We start from the raw sequence: 23,593 nt of genomic DNA on the forward strand, positions 1-23,593 counted from the left end.
AGCCCGGCGGTTGGTGTTATAGTGGCGGTAGTACCGCCAACAGGCTGGCAGTACATACCGCCACATTATGACATTGGAGGTTTGGCAAAAGCCAAACCGCCAATGTACCACACCGACTGCCATGGCAGTAACGACCGGTGGACTGGAGACTGCAGTCTCCAGCCCGGCGGCCTTCACTAGGCCACCCACAGTAATATGACCCTGCCCACTGCCATGGTTTCCATAGCTTTTTTACTGCCATGAAAACTATGGTGGTAGGCACTATCAGTGCCAGGGAATTCCTTCTCCCCTGCCCCCCTTCCCCTCCCCAGAATCCTCCCCCACCCTCCCCTTTCTGTCCCCCCGATATACACACACCTACACGCACAGACATACAAACTCATACACACACTCATACCCACATTCACCCACACATGCATACATTCATGCACACACACATCCACACACACTGACATACATACAACCACACACACATTCACACATCACAGCATACACGCACACTCACATCCATTCATGCACACATGCATTCAACACGCACCACAACCGCATGCACGCACACAGACACAAACACCCCCACCCCCACACAACACCCTCTACCCCCACCCCTGTCAGAGCACCCAACTTACCTGCTTGCAGGGAGTCCTCCGGCAGGAGACGTGACACGGCGCTGCTGCCAGCAGCAACGTCCGCCAGCAGACCACCGCCGGGCCGTACCATGGATCATAATACGGTCGGCGGTCTACTAACGTGGCGCTGCTGCTGACAGCAGCACCACCTGAATGGCATCCGCCACCATGACCGTAGCTGGAATTCCGCCAGCCTTCTGTCATAATATGGCGGTTGGCTGGCAGCCACGGCAACGGTCTTTTGGCGGCCGTTGCCGTAGGCGGCATTTACACCCATGTCATAATGGGGGCCACAGAATTTTTTTTATTTAATGAGCCACTTCTCGTAATATAGTCAGGTCAAAGGTCATGTAATGTCACTTCCGCTGATTTCAATTGGGTAAGGCAGTGATATGTCACTTTCTTAGATGTAATCAATCTGAGTGTCAAAGGTCACATGATGTCGTTTATCCTCCCCCTGGTATTTTGGCAAATCAATGTGTAGACTAAATGATCTAAAGCTATTCATGATTTCCTACTTTCATCTCACGGCAAATCCTCTTTTTGTTTACTAACTGATTTCATAAAACATTATTTAAAAAAATAATAATTGCGCATTCTCCACTGGTGCTTCAAATATCTGAAAGGTATTTACTTTTGAACAGCACATTACACCAACTCTTGCTCCTTCTGCTAACATTGAAAAAACACCTTTTCTCTCAATATTCTTTTTGTATTGCATTGTATCTACTTTCTCTGTGTAGGTGTTCAATCCAGTTTTCTCTTTTAATTGTCCCTAACGTTTAGACATATTTAATTCATTTGTATGGCACACTTCTGTTCTTTTGTGCAGGTTTTTTTATGCTGGGTACGCCATAACGATAGAATGAATATTGGTACCAGCACAATCTAGGAATAATGAACATTCAATCGATTCATCTTTAATTTCTGTTTTATCAGCAAAAAATGATAGGTAAACAATAGCATATAATTAGAGGATTTGTGAGGAAAGACGGGTTTGCGGGTCACACACTATGTAAATGGTTTATTGCGATGGGAATCGCTAATTCGCATAAAATATCTCATAATCTGTTACATCGCCTATCTAACTAGATGTGGCGCTAGGGATAATAAAACTATATGTCCCTTGAAAGTTTAGGGGCAGGTCATGTGGCAGGTGCATCATGATAAAGTCACATGTAACCATTTACATAGTATTGTAAGTAATCAGAGTTACCACTATAGGCCATCAAGGACTCATATCAATTTAATTTAGAGAACTCAAATTTGTGATATTTACCTTGGCAATGTTAATTGCAGATCCGTAGCCCGTTGCAAACGCACAGCCAATCAAGCAGGCTCGATTCAGAGGGGCTGCATCATCTATTTTAGCAACAGCCCACTCCTCCACAACTGTGTACTCAATGAAGGTGCTGGTGCTTAAGAAGTTGTGAATCATTTTTCCTTTGCAGGTAAATCTGCTGGTGTTGTCCGACAGTAATCCAGAAAATCTGCCTAAACTATTTAGTAGGTACAAAAAGATGAGAAACATCATGTGTTTTATAAATAAATGTAATTAGAATTAAAAAAGCGTGTATACAAATGGATACATTTCATATATTCACATATATTAGACTTCAGAAGACACCCTTCTCCATTGCTTTAAGTGCAGCCGTCGTCAGGAAATGTTCAAGCAAATGTTCAAGCAAGAGAGCATCTGAACTGAAACCACCTAACCTGATTGATTGTTGCTGAGTCCGACGCCGTTCACTTACATTCAGAGGCAAGTTATCATCATCACCAGCGACACCAAATCCAATGGGGAATAGCAATCAGATCCTCATACAGTGCAGCAAAGCAAGTCACCTTGCTGAGCTGTATGACAGGGAAAGGGCAGGAATGCATTGTATGTATCCAATACAGCGCATTCCTGACTTTTTCCTCAGTGCTGGCACACAAAGGACTGCCTAGAGCCAACCCAGTGCAAGGGTGTCTGCAAGGGACAGCTTCCTGCACAAAAACAACCCTGGGAGGTACACTCCTCTTTCTAGAAAGAGGGGGAGACGAGGAGAAATAGAGGTATTTCTCTTCGTCACACCTCCCTTTGGGAGTATTAAGATTTTGGCGCATCCTCAGGTTTACGAGTTCTTGTAAATCTGGGGAAGCATCAAAATTCATGGGAGTGGCATGGGAACACCCACCCAACACCCATTGAATGCCTCCCTGGAGCAGAGTAGGGCAATGCAGTGATTTGCATGGGTTGCCTTACTTCAGATTTTTTATGCCACTCTGAGCCATGCAAAGTGGCTTTGTGTGGCTTCAAAATCTGACTTAAGGTTTGCATTGCTCTTGCACCATACTGTGTGGCTCAAGAGCGATGCAAACTGGGTCATAAATATAGCCCAATATGTTATATCCAGAGGATCCTTTTAGTTCAGACAGCATGGACTATCAAGCTCCAGTGCCATTACTGAGCAAGCTGTCTAGAACTACTCCTGCATTGGAGCAGTAGCAGGGAATTCTTCAGGTAGGGAGAAGCCTAAATCATGTCTAAACCTTTACTTACAGTCCTACCTATTCTACAATGTTTTGGTAGCCTGTTCAGTGTGAGCTTCATGGAATCTACCACAGCAGACCACAAAGGCAACCTCATCATATTACCTGCTTTGAGCCAGCAGTCTCAAATTGCTTCCAGCTGAGAGCAGCAAAGAATCTGGAATGTGACCTGAATGTTGACTCCAAAATATTGCTTGACCATGGTATCATTCTAACTTTCCCGCTGGGCCGGCGGGCGATCTCCAAAAGATCGCCCGCCGGCCCAGCGGGAAAGCCCCTGCAAAGAGGAAGCCGGCTCTGAATGGAGCCGGCGGATTTGCAGGGGTGCGACGGGTGCAGTGGCACCCGTCGCGATTTTCAGTGTCTGCAAAGCAGACACTGAAAATCTTTGTGGGGCCCTGTTAGGGGGCCCCTGCACTGCCCATGCCAGAGGCATGGGCAGTGCAGGGGCCCCCAGGGGCCCCACGACACCGGTTCCCGCCATCCTGTTCCTGGCGGTAAAAACCGCCAGGAACAGGATGGCGGGAAGGGGGTCGGAATTCCCATGGCGGCGCTGCAAGCAGCGCCGCCATGGAGGATTCCCTGGGCCAGGGGTAAACCGGCGGGAAACCACCGGTTCCCCTTTTCTGACCGCAGCTTTACCGCCGCGGTCAGAATGGCCCAGGAAGCACCGCCAGCCTGTTGGCGGTGCTTCCGTGGTCGTTGGTCCTGGCGGTCGGTGACCGCCAGGGTCAGAATGACCCCCATAATCTTGTGATCTAACACTATCATTGACAGCAGCAGAGAAATCTTCACTGTCATCAAAGATTGGACTGTGCCTTCTGCTGGCTACAGTAACATCACACTCTCACAAGTCCTTTGCAGCAAGCTCTTGGACTTCTTCTGTAACAAAATCACCTCCATATATAGCATCTTTATAAATCATCCTTGACTCTCAACAGGACCCAATCTCTGTTGAAACTCAACTTCCCATCATGGCCAAAGAAGGAACCCTGACCTTGTGGCCCATAGTCATCACCATCAAAATCACTCCTACCACGAAGACCATCCACTGGGGGCCCATTCTGACCATTAACCACACCATGTGTCCCACTATGTCTTCTTCAAAGTACTCATACCAATCAGCAAAGCACTAACACCAATCATCAATTCCTCCATTAACTCAGATACATTCCTGGACATCTGGAACTATGCTACTGTCATGTCCTTGCTCAAGACACCTTCTGCTGATCCAGCACATTTTCCAACTACATACCCATCTCTCTCCTACCATACCTGGCAAAGAAACTAATCAACCAATGCCTAACCCACCACCTCTGCAACCACCAGCTCCTCAGCACCACTGAGTCTGGATTCAGGCCCAACCACAGCACAGAAATGGCACTCTTCACCTCCAGAGATGACATCTGCATAATCCTTGGCAGTGGAGGCACAGCAGCCCTTATTCTTCTGCACCTCTCTGCAGCATTTGACACAGACTCACTCTATGCTGAATCTGCTCCTTCTTACTAGATATAACACAAGTCGTCATCTTGGCACCTTACTACTCAGAAGCTCACAATCTCATCTGTGGAGTGCCTCAGGGTTCACCTTTCAGCCCCACCCTCTTCAATGCATACATGATCCCTCTGGCCAATGTCATCCATGCACACAACATCAAAATCCTCTCCCGCTCCGTTGACATGCAACTCATACTCCTCTTGTCAGATAAGACCCCCAATACAAGAAACAACCTCAGTGCCTGAACCCCTGCATGAACAAAGTTTCTAACTGAAAAGAATGTCACTGCCTCATGCTCAACACTGACAAGATAGAAGTAGTGAACTTCAGCAAGAACACCCCACCATTTGGTGGCCAGCAGATCTCAAACCCGACCCCCAGAACACATTACAGGACCCTCTGAATAATCATTGACAGCAAACTGGACAAGACAGCACAAGTCAACACTGTCACTGCATCATGCTTCAACATCATGAAGATTCTGAGGAAGATCTTCAAACGGCTCCGAAGCAACACTAGAAACATGTTTACACATGCCTTAGTCACCAGCAAGTTGGGCTATGGGAACACTCTTGGCACCGGGATCACCAAGCAACTGCCTAGGAGATTACAAACCATCCAGAATGCAGCATCCAGACTCATCCTCAATCTTCCACACAGAACTCACATCACACCACAACTCAGTGAGCACCACTGGCTGCAGACACACAAACGATCTAATTTGAGACTCCTCACACACACAGTGAAGGCACTACACAGGACCCACCTACCTAATCAGTAGGAATCTCCTTCCACCAAACAGTCAAACACCTCTGTACTGCAGGAATCCCTGGAGCATGGACGGCCTCCCACAACACATCAGAGCCTCTCCCTCTCTTCTTGAATTCTGCAAGAAGCTGAATACCTGGGGTTTCAACTAACCAACCGACCATAGGCAGGACTTGGCACAGACATCTTCTCAGCACCAAGATACCTTTGAGGGTAATAGTGAGCTTTGCAAATACACATACAATAATTTAATTTCTAACAATAATAGTTATGTTAAAAGTGTATTGTATAGGTTTACATTTAGTTATTTATTTAAAAATGCTTAGTTATATTATGTCTTCGGGGTTACTGGTTGACTCCGAGTATCAGATGGGAATTAAATTTAAAAAATATAATTTTAATAATTTTTTATATGCCTTCCTATTTTTTCATTTTACTTAATGAACTGTTTTTGTGAGTTAAATTTGTTACTTTGTTTTTTTACTTTTTTTTTATTGTTTATTTTATTTTATAGCTATTTTCAGATGTGGAGTGTCTTCCTTTGTATTTGAGACTTATAATTTCAAATAATACATTTTTAAATTTGATGTGTTGTTTTAACTTTACAGAATCAACTATAATAATTTAAATGTTTATTAAAAACTATAAAATAAAATGAGATTTAATAATTTGTTTAATAGGCTTTTTTTAAATATTTTTTGTCAACGGGTTATGGGCAGAGTTGTGGGAATGAGAGAGTAGTGCTTTATGTTTAGATTTGGAAGATAGCGATTTCTCTTACCAGTTTTTATTAGCAGTTTGTTTAAAAATATTTATTGGTAGAATTTTTTCATTAGAAATAAAAACTGGCTGAAAATTAGATTGAATTTCGAAATTAAACAGTCAGTAATTAAGAAATCTAAAATGTATTGCAGTTTAGAATTTTTGGTATTATTTCTGTGTATCTTTCAAATTGTGGTTTATATTTTGTTTGGGATTCATTTATTTATGAAGTCTAAGATTAGTTTAACAGTTGATATTGTAATATTAAGCTTAAAAATCTATTGATTATACAGTTTAATTAAATAATAATTCTATTTGTATGTCAAAGAATGTAATATATTTAATTCATAAAATATAACATAACTGCAGTTGGTACTTAAATGATAATATTTTAGACACATTTCATAATGTATTCTCTTTCCTAAATATACAATGAATTTGTGGGAAATCTGACTTCCTCAGTGTATGTGAAGTTGAAGCTTGAATAATAAAACTGACACACTACAATATATGCACTTTCCACAAAGTAAGCAGGACCGGTTTTAGAATAATCAAGCTGGCCCACACCAATATTATTTTATCAGTCATCCGATCAGACTTATACAGTGCACAGCAGCCCACAGTGCATCCTGCCACTGAGAAGCAAAGAGTACATATCAAAGTTAGGTTTAATCATTAAACAGCCTGAGCTGAGCTGAAATCTAAACAAGGACTATGAGGTGGCCAAATAGGTGACATTTTGACAATTACACGTGGCAAGCTTGAACTTAAGGATTTTCAGTACCGGAGTTTCTGATGATCTTAAGGATATTACGAGCTTGTAATGAACAAGCCTGTGCATTAGGTAACTAGTGGTGGTCTTATAGAAGGCTTGATGAGCAATAACAAGAACATTATGGAGGATTCTCTTTCTAACTGTCAGTTCTTTGAAAAAAAGTTGTGAAAAGACATGTTGTTATCAAATTTAACCCCCACATTTCTGGCTGCAGTTGTGAGCTCAGGGGCAGGAAGTTGTCCCACCGCCCAACAATCCTTGGACCAGTCTTCCATTGTCTGACCAAACAGTGACAGTTCCGTCTTATCGAAGTTACATTTCAGGCAGCTTTTTCGTATCCATTCAACAACATGGTACATGTCTTGAATGCCAGCTGAGTTGCCTCTGCCTTCTTACCAAGGGATAGGATAAACTGATTATCATTGGCTTATGAGCTGACTTGTATGCCATAGTATTTAATGATGGATGCAAGTGAAGCTCTGTAAAAATTAAAGAGGACTGGGCTCAATGATGCACCTTGCAGAACACCATAGTTTACTGCTTTAGCTGTAAATGGTTTAAGAAACACCACATGCCCTATTGCAGTGAGAAAGATGAAGAATGAAAAAATATAGGCAATTTCCCCAATATTTGTGGGATTGGAGTTTGAACAGCACATCTGACCTACTTCAATATATGCACTACCCTCGGAGATTATATTTAGAGTCCTAAATCCAGCCTTTCGAAAATATGCAGGTTCATCAGTGTTTTGTACATTGGAGTTAGAATGATTAATTAGACCCCATCCATTATATGCACTTTTAACAATCCCGTTGAACTGATGTTGGAATAGTAAGATTATATAATAGTAATAGTAATGTATGTGTTCTACTCAATGCTTGTGGAGTGGGTTGGCATGATAAATATGATTATTAACATTTTCTCAATTAGTACTGTTATTTTAGTTAGATTAGTGAATATATATATATATATATATATTATTGTGGTGGATATTTTTTAATTTTAATTGATATTTTTGTTGTCAAGATTATTGTCATTTACTTTTTAGGTATTGGTTAACAATATTTTTGTTATTAGAATTTTCGAGACAATATTTTTGCATTGTGATAATTTTGTGGTTGAAATGAAGGTGTGCAACTAAAGAATCCTACTGGAGCTTACATTAAAAAATCACTTTCCAACATTGCTGACAACTTCATAAGGATTGATTTAATTCTAGTGACTCTGGTGTAATGCTATCTGTATTTAACCACCAGCTCCATCTTGACCACTGACTCCATTTTGTGCTTAGCTTAGCTGCAAACACCATCACATTGATGGTGCAGGTATTTTTATGCACACAGCTTGTGCAACGTGTTTTCGCTCTTTCTCACTGAAGGATGGATACATAACATGGGGAATGAGGAGTAAGGGTGATAAAATGTACCAGGCTGAGAATGTTCATGGTAAGACAGGGAACAGCTCGGTCTTGGAAAAACACAGTGAGATTTGTCCAGTCTATAGTGTGTTCTTTTTCAACACTGACCTGGTATAGCCAGCGCTTGAACAACAACTTACCGGATGGGAGGGAGAGTTTCTAGAATTCTCCTCTCCAGTTTGTTTAAAGTATTTAAGGAAGTGGGAGCTTAGTGGCTGGTTAGACGGAGCTCATCTGAGGTGGGACGTCTTGCTCAGAACCTAATCCCATTGCGGGTAGTTCTTTCTTTCTGGTTGTCCAGGTTCCACAGCCTGATGCTGGCAAACAAAGGGATGATGTCGATATCAAGTCATATGGTGATGCATTTTTAATTTTTTTTTTTTTCTTTGCATTGTGCATGTGTGAATACATAATATATATATATAGATATATATATATATATATATATATATATGTAGATATATATATATATATATATTTATGTATATATATGTTATAACCATTGTTAAATTCTGTTATCAGTATTATTTCACTGATGTGATAATTTTCAGAACTGCACGTGTTTCTGCATCTGAAATAAAAACTCATATTATTTTTTCTGTCCACAAGACTTGAGAAGTGTCCTAATAAATTCATTACTCAGGCTAAGAGTGAAAAATGTTTGGCAAGAAGTCAAAAGCAGCTTCACAAACAATATCTCAAGTCTAATGTGAGATTCCAAGGTGGATCAAAGAGCCATTTAATGTCTTGGTGAACAAATGGTCTTGTTGCTCGGGGCTTTCAGAGTCATGGGATGAATGTCTTGGTGAATCTGAACCCCAGAATGTGCTTTTATGTTTAAAAAACGTACCTCTTGAACGGGGTGGTAATTTATCTATTTTTGATCAAAGGGGATGTATTTTGTTATCAGCTTATAGAAAAATGCATGAAAAATGTAAGCAAATGGAACAAGAAAAACAGCAATTGGAGAGGCAGCTAGATGAAACTAAAAATGCTGTAACTATGCTGTCTTGTCAGAACAAGTTATTGCAAGATAAGGCTGATACCCATCAGTCTGTGGCAGAGAAAGCCGCTGTCAAAATCGATTAGAACAGATTAGCCATTGCTAAAGCTCAGTTAGATTGGAATCCGGATGAATCGAACATGAATGTTTGGGAAAGTACTGATTTCTCAAACTCCAGTGATGAAGACGTTAAAAAAAGTGGTGGCCAGGTTGAGTGAGACACACCAAAAATGGTATGCGCACACACCATATTCAGATGAAAAATACAGGGCACTCCAAAGAATCCGGCAGGAATTGAAATGCACTCTGTAGAAGATTACATCCAGCAAGAAGTTAATGATGTTATAGATAGATTCAAGCAGAGAGCTGGGAAAACATTACTCATGTGGATGGTAAGATTATTTGACAGAGAAGCCTCTGGAGTAAAACTGGCCCCATAATATAGGAGCAGTTTAGGAGTTATCAGGGTCACCAACAGACCACCCTACTGTAGTTAGCAGTTGTGGGGTGCGACCATAAGTATCCTACAGAATCAGATTGGCCACCAAATGACAAACGCTGGTACACCTTAAGAGACGCAATGCAGAGAATTAAAGAGGAGGGAATGAAAACTGCTATTTTCCTGAGTGATGCTCACTATGTTAGAGGGACCGCTCTCTGTAATAGTACGAAATAAAATCATTTGCCTTGCTCCTCCAGCCTATAAGCAAGTAATAATGAGTCTCTTAATTAATCAGACAGGGCAGTCATTGAAAGATTTGCTGGAGGAAGTTCACGAGCTAGAAGAGCTTGGAGACTGGAAGAAACCGGAGAGCCTCGAGGCCTGAGGGTCGCACAGATAATAATCAAGTATCTAGGAGAGACATGTTTATGGCATTACTGAAGGGTGGTGTCAGCAAGAAGCAGATTGATGGAATAGATACTAAAAGCTTGTGGGAGATGTACCGAAAGGAAGGCAGTAGAAAAGTAAACAAGAAGGATAATAAATGAGTGAATCAGGGCCAGCACAGGAGGATGGAACAGGAAGGTAAAGAAATGTTTCTTCACGAGGTAAAGAGGAGAAAGATTTGGACAGCGAGTGGTTAACTGAGAGCAGAGAAGGAGGAGAATCTGCTCGCAAATATGAAAGCATATGTCTAGACCTGATTTGGGCAAAAATTGACAGGTTTAAATCAGATTAGGAAACAGGCCAAGCTCTGGTACAAGGATGTGCTTATAAAGATAACAGACCCCATGTTGATTTAGAAATACACTGGAAACACAAAAATGTTCAAAGAGTCCAAGCATCAGTTGACACTGGAGCGAAGAACTTTTTATTTTATGGAAATCCCAAAAAGTTTACCGGTCAGCACTACACCAGCACAGGGTCGGTGGAAAACAATCTCCTTCCGTGCAGACTACTGTTCAAATGAAAATAGGAGGAACACCAAAAAGATATGCTGTTCTGATTGTGCCCCTTCTATAATGTATATTAGGAATTGACATTTTAAAGGGAATTACTTTGTTTTTGGATGATGGTTGTTATCAGTTTGGATCAAAGAGATACATTTCAGTGGCAGCCATGAGTATGGGCCATCTGAAGATACCCCCAGTGAAGGCGCCCCCAGCAACCAAGGTAATCCGCTTGAAGCAGTGCCGCATTCCAGGAGGGCATGAGGAAATTAGTAAAACTATACAAGAATTGATTGAGTCTGGTGTGATAGCTCCAATTACCACTGAATGGAACAATCTTTTGTGGCCCCTGATAGGCCTATAGAATGACAATTGATTAACTCAAGCTGAACAAACAGACACCCATTTTGACCGCTGCGGTTCCTGACACCATCACTTTGATTGAAAGAATACAGAAACATACAGAGACCTGGTATGCAACTATTGATATTGCTAATACTTCCTTTTTCATACCATTGGCCCCTGAGTGTCAGGAACAATTTGCTTTCTCACATTGTGGCAGACAATTCTGAATATGATCTTTACCTATGGGGTATATACATAGCCCCATCATCTGTCACCAGCTGGTGGCAGAGCACCATGATGAAGTATCTGTCATTCCAAGGGTGCAATTGACCCATTACATTGATGATTCAAGGAGAGACATAAGAACAGGTGCAGACTCAGTTGGAGCGGGTTGTGGAACTCTTGCAGAGTAGAGGGTGGATGATTAATCCAGACAAGACACAGGGACCTTTACAAAATGTGAAGTTTCTAGGAATTCAGTGGAATCATGGACATAGAGAGGTGTTGCCACTGGCAAAACAAAAGATTTTAGAGTTTGCCACTCCCAGCACTAAGCAGAAGACACAGCGATTCATTAGATTGTTTGCTTTTTGGAGACAGCATATCCTTCACTTGAGTCAGATTTTGGCTCCTTTGTACAAAGTAACACGAAAGAGTTTGAATGGGGTGAGCAGCAACAGTGTACATTTGATTTGGCAAAGAAGGGGATTTAACAGGCTTTAGACTTGTGGCCAGTACATGAAGGAGACATTGAGTTGTATGTAACTGTTCAGGGGCAATATGCAAATTGGACCATGAGGCAAAAACATGGAAGAACGAGGGTGCCCCTGGCTTTCTGGACTAAAAAGCTACCTGATGCTGGAGAGCGATATACTCCCTTTTAGAAACAGTTACTTGCATGCTACTGGGATCTAGTGGATACTGAGCAAATTACCTTAGGTCATAATTTGATTTTGAGACCCAAGATTCCAATAATGCAGTGGGTGATGAGTTCTCCCAAAACTCACTCCATAGGACATGCACAAGAAGCTAGCATCATGTAGATGCCCACGGTCCCACCAACTCACTTGAATGCTGGTTCAATCCCCGTAGAGGTGAAAAAGCCAAAATTTCAGAGGCAGAGGTGGCAACACCGAATTCTGACTTGGTGGGGATGGCTAAATGGGCGCACCAAAAATGTGGACATCTGGGAGAGAAAGCCAGTTACAGGTGGGCAGAAATTAGAAGGATGCACATTCCCCCAGAATTGATAAAAACTGTGATCATGCAATGTCCTATTTGTCAACACACACAACAAAGTTCTGTCCTGCAAACTGTCAGAGGTCAGTTGGGGAGAGTGAAGTTACCAGGGCTGATATGGCAAACTGACTACATTGGGCCACTACCGACTAGTCTAAGGTGTCAATACGCTTGCACAGTAGTGGACACCTATTCTGGTTACCTGATTGCCGTTCCTTGTAAATGTGCCACTTAGTATAATACAATCAAACCTCTGGACCTGTTAATGTTATATTATGGAGTCCCGCTCCAGGTCCAGAGTGACATGGGTCACATTTCAAAGGGGAATTCGTACAAGATTATTGTTTACAACACAATATTGAGTGGACTTATCACATTTCTTATTATCCACAAGCTGCGGGACTGATTGAGAGAATAAATGGCTTGTTGAAAGCCCAATTATGGAAATTATCAGATGGAACCTTGAAAAACTGAAGAGAGCACTTAAATGAAGCCCTCCAAATTTTGAATAACAGACCACTGACAAATGCAGAGACTCAACTAATGCGGATGTTAACCCCAGCCTTACAGATACAACCCCATGTAGCGACCGACACCATCATGTATTGGGAAGTGAAACCAGGAGCCTTAGCTCCTTACCAAGCCACCCCAGAATCTTCAGGTCTTGAGCTACATGCTTTAAAAGCATACACATTTAAACCAAGAGACATGGCACTTTGTGAAACAGTTGTTGGAATACAGATTCCCAAATAGCATTTCGGATTGATTGCTCTAAGATCTGGGTTGGCACTCAAAGGTATTCAAGTCTTGGGGGGGAGTGATCAATGCAGACTACCAAGGAGAAATCACAATTATTCTCCTGAATAGTGGAAACACTGATTTGATGACACAATCTGGAGATAGGATTGCCCACATGGTGATTATCCCAGTGTATGGAGGAATAGTGAAAAAGGGGCTGCCCCAGCCCTTCTTACAGTGCAAGGTGTGGGTGTGGTGGAATCCCCAAATCATCCTCCTGAACCAGCAGAAATCATAGCAAAGGGCAAGGATGATGTCCTATTAATCATGAAACCCGGTAGAAAACAGTGGGAGCATGTACCGGCTGACAAATGTTATTTGCGAGAATTTACTACGAGGTGTCTGTGTGCTAGCTGTGCTACATAGTCTCCTTTTGGGTGTGTGCGTGTGGGGTCAGGAGCGGCCGAAAGACCCCAACTCTGAGATGATTGATCGACCACACCGATCAACACCTTTACTGTACTTAACCGAGAATGTGTGTACACATCTAGAAAGAGTGGTACTCAACAGATCGGATTTTTGCATGGGCACCATGCAAAATACGGTGGATATTATATCTACATGTCTGGTTGCAATACCTACACCTGCAAAAGTTGTACTTGAAATATTCAATGCTACTAACCAGGATGGAGATGTCCAAAAAACCAATCTGATATCCCATTTTAGTCCCTCTGAATATTGTAGGTTTTGCCGAGAAACAACTGACAAAAAGTGGGAAAATATTACCCAAATAATTGTGTACAATATCACCACCTGCGACGTCTGTTATCCAATATCTTGCAATTCTCATGACATTGGAAAATGTGCTCAACTGCACCTAGAGGCAACAACGGGCTCTCCTCAAAAGATACCATGGGAACAGTAAACTCTATGTCATTACTGAACTGATAAACATTGCAAAAACATGACCAACAGCATGGCTTGCCTTCACATTGTAACTGCCGCTAATCACATCAAACATGTCAAACTACCAGTGGCATGGTTATTCTCTTGTGGAAATATCACTTTCACATACATTCATGCAAATATAACTAGTGGACCGTGCACCTTTACAGGATTAGGACTCATGATTTTTCCATTCTGTACATACTTGCTTCCCAAGGGACACAGTTCAGGTAAGTAAGGACTGTGACTCCGAAATTCACTTATTATCCAAATCAGCATATATCAGCTAGAGTCTTTCTATTGTAGGAGTACCCAGACTAGCTGTTTATAATACTCAAGTTATTAGCAAGTTAGCATGTTTAATCGTTAAGAATATCAATCATACTTCTATTGCTTTAGCTGAATTATTGCTTGATATCCGAGTTACTAGGAAAGCTACATTACAAAACAGAGCTGCTATTGACTATTTATTGATAAAGCATGATCATAGTTGCTCAGAATTTGATGGTCTGTGTTGCTTCAATTTGTCAGACCACTCTAAATCCATCCAGTTCCATATTGACACTTTACAGAAATTGGTGAAAGTATAGATATAGACAAAGGGTGGTGGGACTGGTTGTTCCAGTGGTTGCCCGATTTTGGGCAGTTACGCAATGCTTTGGGTGGGATACTTGTAGCAATTTCCATCATGGTGATGCTGTGTTGCTGTGTACAATGCATACCTAATTTGCTTACAATGTTTAAACCAAAAAGAGTTTATTTCACACCAATATGTTATGAGATTCACTGATCAAATTGGGTGGAATGTAATGCTCCATCGCAGTCAGCATGACTTTTCAGATTTGACCTGGTCTAGCACAAAAAGTTCCATTGCTGAGTTGAGTTGCCTAAAAATTTAGTGAAACTGGGCCCAAGTCACTTTTTTTTTAGCTCAGATTGCTCCCTTGGGGCAAGGCAGCAGGTTTTATCAGGAACGGTCGCACTGAAGTCAGGAAGACATTTTGCAAAGGTCCGCTGAATTGGATTTTGAGGCGGTAAATAGCTCAGAGCGGGACCAACATGATTTTCTTGCCAAACAAGGTTGTGCCTTGCGTGAATTGACTGGAGTGATTGGTCCAAGCCATCTGGCGATATTGAAGTTCAAAAGTTTTCTAAGTCCACACTTTTCAGAGATTTCATAATAAGTCCTTCTGGGCACTACTAAGTCTAATAGGACCTCTGGGTCAGGACTTAAGGGTCAAGACTCTCTCCAGCAGAGGCAATCAGCTGGATCCAGTCCTCTTCCAGTTGCAACTGGTCACTCTAGGGAAAAATGCCTCTTATATCTTTTAATGTTCCTGTAGCCACACAGGAGGTAAGCCAACTGATCCCTGGAGTCCACTTCTTTGTCCTGGGTACAAGTGGGAGCAGGTTCAGCCCATCAGTTCTTCTCACAGGATTCGAACTGCAGGTTCAGTTTTCTCTGTTTTACCACAGGACTAGAAAGTGTTCTACTGAGCTATGGGTGAGGGGCCAGCATTGTAGATTTTACTAGCCAGTGAGAGCGCATGACTCCTGCACACTTCCTAACAATGGGAAAAAAGTTACAGTGCATCCTGTTTGCCTTACTGAAAACTATCCCACATTACCCCATTCTAGGGAAATTCCAAAATAGCACAGAATTTCTGCTCCTGAAAGGAGCCTGTGGGCCAACCAGGGATGTTCAGGGAAATGACCATTGCCTCCATCTCAGCTACACCAAACTGGTTCTGGGACCAGCTCCCACTTCCACTGGGCTGATGCCCAGTCTGCTAAAGAGGGCCTAAAGATCAAAGGCTTCTCTTCCTAAGGCTTCCACTTACTCTTGACTGTGACAGGCCTCATCTTTGTACCTTTGAAGTAAATTAAAATTCTGAACCCTCTCAGCTGCTATTCTTGATAGGTGTCAACATACCTTATCCCCAGCTCTTCCTATTACTAGGTCTAAGCCACTGTCTTTGCTTTTTTAACAGTTCCTCACACCTAATTTGGTCAAACACCGGCAGGGGCAGCTGCTAGCAGGCTAATGCAATGTCTCCGGGAGATGCAGGTCAGAAAAAGTTAATTTTCTAAAAGTTGGTTTCCCTAAATATTTTAAAAAAATCTAACTTCACCGTGGAAGTGGACTTTTATTAAATATTAAACACAGTCATTGAACCATTTTTCTTAAACCCAAGTTAGCACAATACATTGATCCTCCCTCTAGTTTTCCTTAAAGGACAGCTGGAGGTTTCCACACCGAAAATAGCATTTGGAAGTTTGTCACTCTAGTGACATGTCAACATTAAATTCCTACATGTCCCACTCTTAAATTCTTGCCACCTTACCTTGTTTCGCTGTTACAAAGCTTGGTAGGGTCTCTGCAACTCCTCCTAGCATGGATAGCATAGTCTTCACAGACTTAGGGTTAACTACAGTCTGGGCGGTGCAACCGTCGGACCACTAATATAGCGGTGGGGAGGCAACCACCAAGCCGGCAACCTCCACACCGTCGTATTACGACTTCCCCACGAGGCTGCTGAGCACCGACAGTGGTGTAGCATTGCCCTCGGCTCTCGGGGAAAGCCGAGGCCAGGGCTGCTTCACTGTCGGTGCTGGCAGCACACTTAGAATGCGAACTGTGTGCCATAGCAGACAGCGCGCATTCTGGGTGTGCTTACTGGGGGGCCCTTGCACTGCCCACAAAACTGTCATAGGCTGTGCAAGGGCCCCCTTGTGACCCCTTTGATGCCTTTCCACCACCCTTTTCATGGTGGTGACCCTGCCATGAAAAGGCTGGCGGAAGGGCAAGTTGTGATGGCAGTACCGACATCAGCACCACCATGCTTGACTATGACTTGCACCACCACCAGCCCATCCGGATCCATGATCCAGGCAGTGGTGGCGCTCTCCTGGCAGTCCAACCGCTAGCACCATAATCTGGTGGTCGGGCTGCCAATATTGTGGTGGTCAGAACACCACCACAAGTACAATGGTCTTAGGACTGCCATACTCATAATTAGGCCCTTACTCTGCTATGGACAATGGCAACTCCCATCCAGCAGCCTCAGTGCAGCTGACAGCACCTAGCAGTTAGTGCTCTTGAGAAGAAGGCTCCAAGGAGAAAAAAAAACACAGGTAAAAAAATTACAGACAATGACAGCTGTAACTTCAGTGATGGTAAAGGTCTTGATACCCAAAGGCTCACACTGGAGAAACTGGAAGATGTTAAGCCAGATACTAGAAGCTACCAAGACAGGCATCTGGTGCTTAGCTGGACTGTGAAGAGCTAGGAAACCAGAAATGTCCAATAGAAATTACTGGAAGGGTACAGAACAACTGTCATAGGATCAGAAAGGATGGAAGATTTCCCAAGGACATCAGGATCAAAGAAAATGAACAGACAACTGAAGCAAAACTTCTCCTTATATAAGGAGAGTAACAGAAAGTTGTGTCAGCAATTGTAAACCTCCATCTTGGATTAGGAAACCTCAGGCAATAATTGCTGGTAGGCACCATCTGGGTTTGGGACAAATTATTCCTTCCCAGAGACTCCCTCACAGAAGGAGAAGGCTGTGGTGGTTTGCAACCTAGAGCATGTGGCCCAAATAGAACACTCCAGAGAGAATTATGTGGTATGGGAGCTCCACACTGGGGTGTCGGACACCGACAGGTAAGTAGCATTCTTCCATGTGATGAACCGCCAGCTGAATCATGTGCCTTCTTGCTGCCACCAGGCAGGAGGAGTAGGGTGCCCTTTCACCTCCAAGAAGCTAACTGGGGCATGGCAGACGGGATGTGTATGACGGCAGCCCTGGGAGCTGCATAAGCAGCATCACACCTTGTAGCTACAAAGCCTACTTAAAGTAACATTATTATTTAAAAGGAAGGTGTTTCCTCTGTTAAAAGGGTTATTTTGACAGATTGGATTGCAGGTTTAAACTCTAGCTGTCAGGTTACATTGATAGGCATGATGACGTGTTTTCCTTGTCACACTAGTGGACAGGTGGCATTTAACTTTCTCTGCCATGGGTGTAGTTTCTACACCATATACCAAAACCTTACAGAAAAGTTAAATATGTGAATCAGGGGTTCGCCAATTTTTCCATGTTTTAGGAAGGAATCAGATCACATATCCTAGGCACTGACTGGCAGTGTACTAGTGTGTATAGTTTAAAAACCAGCAATAAAATTCAGCAAAAAACGGAGATGAATATGCAAAAATTGGCATTTTCTCACAGGGACTGTCTTTAGAAGTTTAATCAAATTTGAAGTTCTAGCGCTAACAGTTTCTAATATGCTTCAATGCGTGAGTTGATGGAATAACCATTTTTAATTCCATCAGAACATAAATATAGTTACGATATATGAACTTCTGAATCAATGTCCCCAAGGTCTAATGATAATCTATGTATAATGGTTTGCTGCCCTGCAAAATGGGCCCTGCGTGATGACTCTGAGTGGAGTCAATATGCATAGAATTCAATTATTTCATGGGAATAGACTGCATTATATCCTTAAGATACTATTGAACGATTCTCAATGAGTCATTTATTTACGATCATTGTAAGGTAGATGAGGGCTCTTGAGTACCTCAGTTTTGGGCTACATGAAGATTGGAATGTTTGATTCTTTTGACAGAAACTGTGGGTAATGATTTATATATTAGGTTGTAAATTAATTTAAAAATTGATAAGCATGCGCTGTAGGAAGCTCCATCACAATAAAGAATGTCTAATGACATACACCTTGGATTCAATAAAAAATATCATACAGTCCAATAAAGGGGGATAGAGAAGGCAATCTTGTTCAAATTCATCTCAAACTCATAACATATTTAAATGATTATTCTACAGTATCCATAAAAATTATGTACTGGGATAACACATGCAATTGTCTTAAACAGCTACGATATTTCAACATATGGGCATACTGCATCCTAAACCATGGAAGAGATACAGGAGGTAGGTCAGGTCCTAAGTCTAATTACTACTGAAGGATTACCTATCATACATTTCAACCAATGATGTGATTTGATAACATACTAATACTATTATCTTTCACCCATTGTGAATTCCACTTGTGCTTAAAGATATTCCACATTTGCTCTTCTCAGAGCCAAACTCAAATTAAAACAGGAGCAACATGACTCAATAATCAGTAAGATTAGAAGACAGTGAGCCCAACCCTTATTTTGTGATGTGCCTCTACTACACTACCACCATAGGATAAACTTCAGACATGGTTGCCCCATGAAGGTAAGAAAACATAGCTAATTAGTTAACTAGCAATCTGCAACTCTTTATCAATGATTCCACTAATTAGAGACAGATATAAAACGAATCCAAGAAAGATACCTACAAGTCAAATGCAAATCTGCTCAGAAATAGGCACATACACATTTCAAACAAACATACACTTCACCACCGGGGTGTGTGATATTCAAAATAATAGCAAATTAGGTTTCAAATCCTAGAATAATGACCCTCCTTACAAAGAGAAATTTTGCTATAAACGTATATTTACATCCAAATTAACCTTACATATGCTTGTAGAATCTGCATCTGATGGGTCATCTAGAGGTGTGTCAATTTCACAAAATCACATTTTTAGTGTTGCTATAAGTCCTTAAAATTCACAGAGCAGACATAGATTTAGGGGCATTTTTAAGAGCCCCTAGCGCCACCAGAGCATCACTTTAAGTGACGCTCCGGTGGCGCTATGCCCTGCTCCGTACTTACAAGGTGGCGTTAAGCCACTTTCATTGGCTTTAAGCCACTTTGTATATACAGCCCCTTCACACGCAGCCCTTTGCGTTTGCATTTTGCATTTTGACTCTGCCTCAGATTTACGAGATTTCGTAGACCTGAGGCAGTGCCAAAGTCAAAGGCAGCTTAATTTAGCGCCAGTGCAGGGGACAACATAGGGGTTCGCTATATTCAATTAAATATGGCACATCCCTGGGCCTTAGTTTATTCAGACTTTCATTTATTTCTAGTAATTTCAGCCATGTCAATTAATTAATGGATTTTGTAAAATTGTTTGGTTTTGAGTCCATCAGTCACTTACATTTTCCAATTATTGTGTTTAAGGGAACAGTAAAATAATATTCTGTGCAGATTTAGCTTCTTATCCAATCACCAGTCACAAAAAAAATAAAAAGAAATAAATGACAACAAAAAATCAACAACCGCTTATTGTTCCCCGATCTGCGCCTTTGTATGTATAGTTATAATAATGAGTGAGGGCTTCTAACGCAAATGTCCAGGACATTATGACTCAATAAAGATTTTGTGGAAAAAAGTATTGGTTCTGATTCATTTCATTTAGGAGATAAAACAAATAAGTTATATGGGTTGGGGATTTGGGGGTTAGCTGACCATCGGGAGGTAGGGGGCCCAGAGGGAGTGAAGGAGACACATAAGGAGACACTTAAGGGATTTTTTGTTCTAAAAGGCCATAGAAGGTTCAGCTAATCCAGTAGTTGGAGGAAGTGAAAGAGGTGAAGCAGGGTAAAGGGAAGGACAGGGTCAGACAGGGGGGGTTCCCATTGGAATGGAGTGACAAAGTGAAGGGGGTAGAGGAGCAAAGGGAGAGACCTCAGATGAGGAGGAATGGGGCGTCAGACTCCCTAAAAGAGTATATGGTAAGGTGCTAGAGGTGGGAGAATCATTTAGGGTGGGCTCACGGAGCAGTTGGTCATAAAAGGGGGAGGGTATGGAGCATGGTGGCATGCATGGGGGCTGATTGGGCAAAGGGAGTGCCATGTTGAGTTTGGCAGGGAAGGGTGGAAACCATTGACGGCGGGAAGTTTTCCTCCAAATTCACGGTACTAGGAGGGTGATATCTTGCAACAGGCAGAGGGCAAGGAGGGCAGTCTACAGCCCAACAGCACAGGTTGCCACAGTATTCACTGATGCAGGAGAAAATAGGTAGGCTGTGGGAGGTACAAACTGGTCCGTCATGGGCAAGTGAAAATGTTTGCGGGGATGCCACTATGTTGGACTATGAGGAAGAGAGCCTGGAGGAAGGGGAACTGAGAGAGGATAATCATAGGAAAGGTGCTAAAGAGGCATGGAGGTCCAGGGGGGAGGGTCAAGGGTAGAGGGATTTTCACCCAAATGTTTTTCCTATGTTGCAGGTGATGGGTGCTCCAGGAAAGCTTGGCAGACACTGGGACGCATCAAAACCAGATCCACTGGTGAGGCGGCTGGCTCAAGAACGGCCACCGACCAGGAGTTGTGATTGGTGTGTTGACAAAATGGTTTCAGTTGCAGTTGTGGCAAAGGAGCTAACTGGTTGCGGGGAGGCCCACCTCAGAAAAGGAGTGTACGTGCTGGACACAGGTGTGGGCACAGGCAAATGGGTACCACAGGCTGGGGGTGCAGCAGGAGTGGGTAAGACAGTAGACATTCTGACACCAAGCAATGGCAGTGACAAGGGGTTGGATGGCAAAGGGACAGGGGACAGGATGATGCGGGAAAGTATGGTAGTCAAAAAGGAGCCTCTGAAGAGCAAAGAACTTAAAATTAAGAAGCTACCCTCCATGGGAATGACTAAACCTCTGGGGTCACACCCAATGCTAGCAACAAAGGAAAGGATCTGGAAGGGGGAATATGTGGAGATGTTAAAGCTCCTACACAGAGAATTGAGGGCTGAAGAAGGATCTAAAAAAGAGGAATACAAGCTGGCAAAAATGCTTAAGGTGCCGGTGATGATAGAAAATTGGACAGCGGCCTTCTTAATATATGCCAGTGTTTACTGTGAAAAATATACAGAAAGGTCGGTGGTGCTATTTAAGTATATGAATGTCATTCGGAAGGTACAAATTAATTAAGGTGAGTACACCTGGGTACAATATGATGAGGAGTTCGGAGCATATATGGCTCTGGACTCCAAGGTTCAATGGAGCAAAACTGAGGCAGACTTATGGCAACATACTATGGGCCTAGCGAAATTTGGAAAAACATTTTTATGGCTAGTGGGCTTTCTATTGTTTAAGGCTCCTTTTAGGGACGTCTGACCTGGGGTAGGAGGGGTGAACAAGGGACAGACTGCTAGTGCAGGAACAAGAAATTTCCAGATTGGAGCATGTTGGGACTTTGACAAGGGTCTCTGCTCCAAGGAATATTGTAAATTTTGCCATGAGTGCTCAAAGTGTTCTGGGAGACAAGCGTTGGTTAACTGCTATGGGGCAGGCGACTAGTCGGCAGGGACGACTGGACAATGGCAGCAGCAACAAGCAGCAACAAGGAGGCACTGGGGGGTACACAGTCGAGTGGATCCGGCTACTTCCAGGGAGGAAGAGGCACTCAGGGCCCTGGGGGCAAATGCTCCTACTCTGGTTAAGCTGGACAGGCAGCATTTTTGGCTGGAGCAGCGTGACAAGCCAGAACTAGCAAGGAGTTTGTGGGATGGGTTCACATAGGGGTTCAGGCTGGGATACCAGGGGTCATGGATGAGTAGGAGGGCAGAAAAATGTAAATCAGTGACAGCTCATTCTCAGGTGGGGAGGGACAAACTGACTAAGGAGGTTGGGGAGGGACGCATGGCAGGCCCTTTTCTAGATTTGGCTGATGAAGGATTTGATTATCTTTCCCATTAGAGTGGTTCCTAAAAAAGAGGATGGTCAGTGTTGCTTGATTCAGCAATTATTGTGGCCGGAAGTGCACTCAGTAAATGATTTTATCCCTGAGGAGCAGGTGTTGGTGTCAGATGCTTCAGTGGATTTAGCTTTGGCAATGGTGGAAGAAGTTGGACGTGGGGGTTAATGGCTAAGAGTGACATTAAGTGGGCTTTCCATTTACTGCCCGTTTACCCATCTAATTTCAAATTGCTGGGCATACATTTTAAACGGGGATGGTATGTTGACAAAGCACTACCCATGGGTTGCTCCATCTCCTGTGCTCTGGTTGAGTGCTTAGTACATTTCTGCAATGCGTGTTCATGAAACAGACAGGACACCAACATATTTCCCACTGTTTGGATGATGTTTTCTTGTTTGGCACACAGGCTCTGCACAGTGCCAGTACCTGTTGGACAGCTTCTGTACCATAATGGACAACTTGGGAGTGCCTCTTGCCCCAGTGAAGTGGATGGGTTCTAGTACAGTCTTAGCTTTTCTGGGCATTGAGATTGATTCAGAGACATAATGGCAAGATTGCCACAGGACAAGCAGATGGCCTTGGTGCTGCTTTTTGACAGAATGTTACAGAAGACTAAGGTCAAAGTCAGCGACATACATGTGCTTCTGGGTCATTTGAATGTTGCCTGCAGATTTGAGAGGGCAGGGCGGACATTTTGCAGAAGACTAGGGGCCATATTTATACTCTGTTTGCGCCGGATTTGCGTAGTTTTTTTTAACGCAAATTCGACGCAAAACGAACTCCATATTTATACTTTGGCGTTAGACGCATCTAGCGCCAAAGTTCATGGAGTTTGCGTAATTTTTTAGCGTGGACACCTTCCTTGCGTTAATGATATGCAAGGTAGGCGTTCCCGTCTAAAAAATGACTCCGAGGCATGTGCGCCGTATTTATACTCCCGGGCAA

General features: G+C 42.8%; 1 protein-coding gene across 2 annotated transcripts in view; it reads right to left on the reverse strand.

Moving 5' to 3' along the window:
* The window catches only part of LOC138289596 (alcohol dehydrogenase 1-like), a 390,086-nt gene that overhangs the window by 165,964 nt on the left and 200,529 nt on the right, over positions 1–23,593 (reverse strand). For both annotated transcript variants that reach the window (XR_011202551.1, XM_069230186.1), the window contains exon 5: positions 1,906–2,125. Coding sequence is in view for 1 of the 2 variants with exons in the window: in XM_069230186.1 (XP_069086287.1) it covers positions 1,906–2,125 (220 nt within the window). In the remaining variant the exon portion in view is untranslated. The remainder of the gene's footprint in view (positions 1–1,905; positions 2,126–23,593) is intronic.

Source organism: Pleurodeles waltl, chromosome 1_1 (assembly GCF_031143425.1).
Source record: "Pleurodeles waltl isolate 20211129_DDA chromosome 1_1, aPleWal1.hap1.20221129, whole genome shotgun sequence".
NCBI classification, from domain to species: Eukaryota; Metazoa; Chordata; class Amphibia; order Caudata; family Salamandridae; genus Pleurodeles; species Pleurodeles waltl.